The sequence below is a fragment of the Hemitrygon akajei genome, chromosome 1 (genome assembly GCF_048418815.1).
Source record: "Hemitrygon akajei chromosome 1, sHemAka1.3, whole genome shotgun sequence".
In the NCBI taxonomy this organism is placed as follows: Eukaryota; Metazoa; Chordata; class Chondrichthyes; order Myliobatiformes; family Dasyatidae; genus Hemitrygon; species Hemitrygon akajei.
The window spans coordinates 107,721,906-107,726,386 of NC_133124.1; the positions used below are offsets into that span (position 1 = coordinate 107,721,906).

General features: G+C 42.8%; 1 protein-coding gene across 4 annotated transcripts in view; it reads left to right on the top strand.

The window, feature by feature from the left end:
• The window catches only part of kif9 (kinesin family member 9), a 97,083-nt gene that overhangs the window by 70,383 nt on the left and 22,219 nt on the right, over window positions 1-4,481 (top strand). For all 4 annotated transcript variants that reach the window (XM_073049306.1, XM_073049290.1, XM_073049298.1 and 1 more), the window contains one exon: window positions 3,933-4,060. In XM_073049306.1, the coding sequence (XP_072905407.1) occupies window positions 3,933-4,060 (128 nt within the window). The remainder of the gene's footprint in view (window positions 1-3,932; window positions 4,061-4,481) is intronic.

Sequence of the window (4,481 nt, forward strand, 5' to 3'; positions counted from 1 at the left end):
GCTGCAAGGTCTTGCTATCCGAGATGGTGCAATTTCCAAACCAGGCAGTGATGCAGTTGTTCAGGATGCTCTCAATATAACCCCTGTAGAATGTGATGAGGATGGGGGATGGGAGATGGACTTTCCTCAGCCTTCGCAGAAAGTAGAGATGCTGCTGGGCTTTCTTTGCTACGGAGCTGGTGTTGAGGGACCAGGTGACATTCTCCACCAAGTGAACACCAAGACATTTGCTGCTCTTAACGATCTCTACCGAGGAGCCGTCAATGTTCAACGGGGAGTGGTCACTCCGTGCCCTCCTGAAGTCAACAACCATCTCTTTTGTTTTGTTCACATTCAGAGACAAGTTGTTGGCTCTGCACCAGCCTGTTAGCCGCTGCAGCTCCTCTCTGTAAGCTGACTCATCGTTCTTGCTGATGAGACCCACCTTGGTCGTGTCATCGGCGAACTTGATGATGTGGTTCGAACAGTGTGTTGCAGCACAGTCATGGGTCAGCAGAGTGAACAGCAGTGGTCTGAGCACACAGCCCTGGGGGGCCCTGTACTCAGTGTGATGGTGTTGGAGATGCTGCTCCCAATCCGGACTGAAGGGGAAGAAGAAAGATTGTTCAGTTCAGGAGAGGTCTGTGATTGTGTTGGCTGCTTTCCTGAGGAATCACGAAGCGTAGACAGATTCCAGCCATGGAGGGGAGGCTGCTAGTCATGATAGACTAGGCTGGGTGCACAACTCTCCAATTTTTATACACAGTCTTGGGCAGAGCAGTTCCCATTCCAAGCTGTGATACATTCAGATAGGATACTTCCTGTGGCGCATCTGTAAAAGTTGATGAGGGTATTAAGGGACAAGCCAAATTTCCTTAGCTTTCTGAGGAAGTAGAGTGCCTGTATGCTTTCTTGGTCATATTAAATGTATGTCTGGAGCAGGATGTTATTGGTGATATTTATACCCAGGAACTTGAAACTCTCAATCATCTCTATCCCAGCACGTGCTCCAACCCAGCTTCCTAAAGTTAATGACCAGCTCTTTTGTTTTGCTGATATTGAGGGAAACCACTTCGACAAGCACCATTTTGGTATATATACCCGGTAGTCACCCATTTCAATTTTACTTTCGATTCCCATTCCAACATGTCAGACTATGGCCTCCTCTACTGCCGTGATGAGGCCACACTCAGGTTGGAGGAGCAACACCTTGTATTCCGTCTGGGTAGCCCTCATCCTGATGGCATGAACATCGATTTCTCTAACTTTAGGTAATTGCCCCCCTCTCCCTTCACAATTGCCCATTCCTGTTTCCCTCTCTCACCTTATCTCCTTAGCTGCCCGTCACCTCCCTCTGGTGCTGCTCCTCCTTCTCTTTCTTCCGTGGTCTTCCATCCTCTCCCATCAGACTTCCCCTTCTCCAGCCTTTTATCACTTTCACCAATCAACTTCCAGCTCTTTACTTCACCCCTCCCCCTCTCTCAGTTTCACCTGTCACCTACCGCCTTGTATTACTTCCTCCCAACCTTCTTACTTTGACTTCTCTTTCTTTCCAGTCCTGGTGAAGGGTCTCGGCCCAAAACATCAACTGTTTACTCTTTTCTACAGATGCTGTCTGGCCTGCTGAGTTCCTCCAGCATTTTGTTTGTGTTGAGAGAAAGACTGCTGGCTTGACAATAGGTTCTCTATCTCCTTTCTGTACTGTTTTGCCATTGTCTAAGAACCGACCTGTGAAATTTACAATTGAAGAATCTTCATGTGTACCCCTGGGAGTGCTTTCCAGACCCTAACCAATCACTGTATAAATACTTTTTTCACTATGTCTGTTTCTGGTTCTTTTGCCAATAACGTTCATTTTATGCCAACAAGCTCTTTATATCTTTCATGATTTTTTTTTGGGTGACATCTTGGTCGGAGTAATTTTGCATCATTTTGAAAAGGTATCATAAAAGCATTTAAAAATTAAGACTGGTCATGATGAAGGAAGTGAAACTTATCTTTCAAAAGTTGCAAATCAATTTATCTGTTAATCTCATACTAAAAGTCATACTGAAAGTTTATAATCTCCAGATTTTAATTACAGCAAAAGTGAACTAAACATTTGCTAAGCCTTTCCATTTTTGTTATGGTGTGGATATTTTTATGACTAAGCACAGCTCTAATGCCATATTCAAGTTTGCTGACAACACCACTCTTGTAGGCCGAATCAAAGGTGGTGACGAATCAGCATATACGAGTGTTATGAATGTGCCGCAACTCTGAGGGGCCGAAGGGTACAAAGTCGCCCCCTCCTTTTTGAGAATCGCAAGATCGCTATTAATTCCGGTCTGGGACCCAGGAAATGAGAGAGAGACACGCAGAATCCACAAGGTTTGGAATGTGTCCTGGCCTCAGCAAAAACGGAACCATTGATAACGGCTATTGTCTCTTGGAGACGGAATTGTGTATTGAGTACTGTACCATTCATTGAAGCCCCTCAGGGGACGACCAGAGTGGGCTGGTTGAGGGTTTGCATCATCCCAACCTGATTGACATCTGAGACCCCGTGAGTAAGGATAAAAGAGGGTCTGGGAAACAACCCCTTTAGACGCACCAGGAGAAACGCTGGAAATCCAGTGACAGCGTTTTATAGCGAACGCCGGTGAGGGCTTGTGTGCGTCCTCCCTTGCCAGGGTGGCGGGCTCATCACGGAAGAACGGTTTAGCTAAAGGAGAGGCCACAAGTGAACGGCCATACCAACGAGACTCCGACGAATCGAAATCATAAAAGGAAAGCCAGCAAGTTTTTCTCCCAAAACTCTCTCTCTCTCCAACCATTGCAACCCAGCGGTCCCCAAAGGCTGCAGCCTGCATGAACTGAGTGAACTTTATATTTCCATCGGACAATACATTATCCCCTAGACAACGATAGAGCTTATTTCTTATTGATTATTATTATACCCGCACTTTTAGATTTAGTATTGACAACGTATATTATTTGTATATTTGCATTGATATTATTTTTGTGTATTTTTACTAATAAATACTGTTAAAAATGGTATCATCAGACTTCAACGGACCTCTCTATCTTTGCTGGTAAGTGATCCAGTTACGGGGTTCGTAACAGGAGGGAGATTGAAAATCTGGCTGAGTGGTGCCACAACCCCTTACTCAATCTCAGCAAGACCAAAGAGCTGATTGTTGACTTCAGGAGGAGGAAACCAGAGATTCATGACCCAGTCCTCATCGGAGGATTAGAAGTGCAGCTTTAAATTCCACGATGTTATAATTTCAGAGGACCTGTCCTGGGCTCAGCACTAAAGTGCAATAATGAAGAAAGCACTGCAACACCTCTACTTCCTAAGGAGTTGCAAAGATTCGGCATGAGACCTAAAACTTTTACAAACTTCTATAGATGTGCGGTGGAGAGTATAACAGAATCAGGTTTATTATCACTGGCATATGTCGTGAAATTTGTTAGCAGCAGCAGTACAATTAAATAGATGACAACATAGAAAGAAAAAAAATACAGTACTAAGTGAAATTGATTTACTTTTTTTCATTCTATATTATCATTGAACTGCTGCTGCTAAATTTCACAACACATGTTTCTGATTCTGACTATATATTGACTGGTTGCATCAGAGTCTGGTATGGAAGCAGCAATGCCCTTGTACAGAAAATCCTACACAAAGTAGTGTATACAGCCTAGTCCAACATGGGTAAAACCCTCCCCACCATTGAGTACATCTACGCAAAGAGATGTCATTGGAAAGAAGCATCCATTATCAGGGACTCCTACCACCCAGCCCAAGCTCTCTTCTCTCTTCTCACAGAATCATTGATTGTGTTTATTGAGTATGCCCACAAGAGCATGAATCTCAGGGTTTTATATGGTGACATATATGTACTTAGATAATAAATTTACTTTGAACTTTGATTTTTTAAAAATATCTTGGCATCTGGTATTTACAGGTCGACCACAAGCTATCTGTAGAATCTCAGGTTGGAGACCTTAGTGGAGAAGGGTTTGGAATTGGACTTGCTCCCACATCAGCTAAAGCTAAAAAATTAAAAAATAAAAAGAACAAAGAAATAACTGGGTGAGTGGCTTTAAGTTTATTTTGGCTTACCTTAGTTTAATGTCATACAACCTGATACATCAAAATTTTTGATTGATTTTTATTTGACAACACAGATTTCCTCTTGTGTTGGCCATCTATCATGGAAACAGACATTCAGAAGTAGGACCTTTGGCCTTAGCCCACTCTTTTAAAGAGCCACCAAATTTGTTTCAAATCATTCACTCTTATGAATGAACTAGAGCAAAAGTCTTTGTGAAGCCCACAGAATTAACATCTTTACATACTCTTCTTCAGTCATCTCTTTGAAAATGTTATAAGGTTTATCAAGCATGACCTCCACTTCAGAACCCTGAGTTAGCAAGTTATTTTCAATGTCTTCAATAACTGTTGTTTAGTTAACTGGTATATAATTCTCTGTTTTGCAATGTTTACCTTAGTT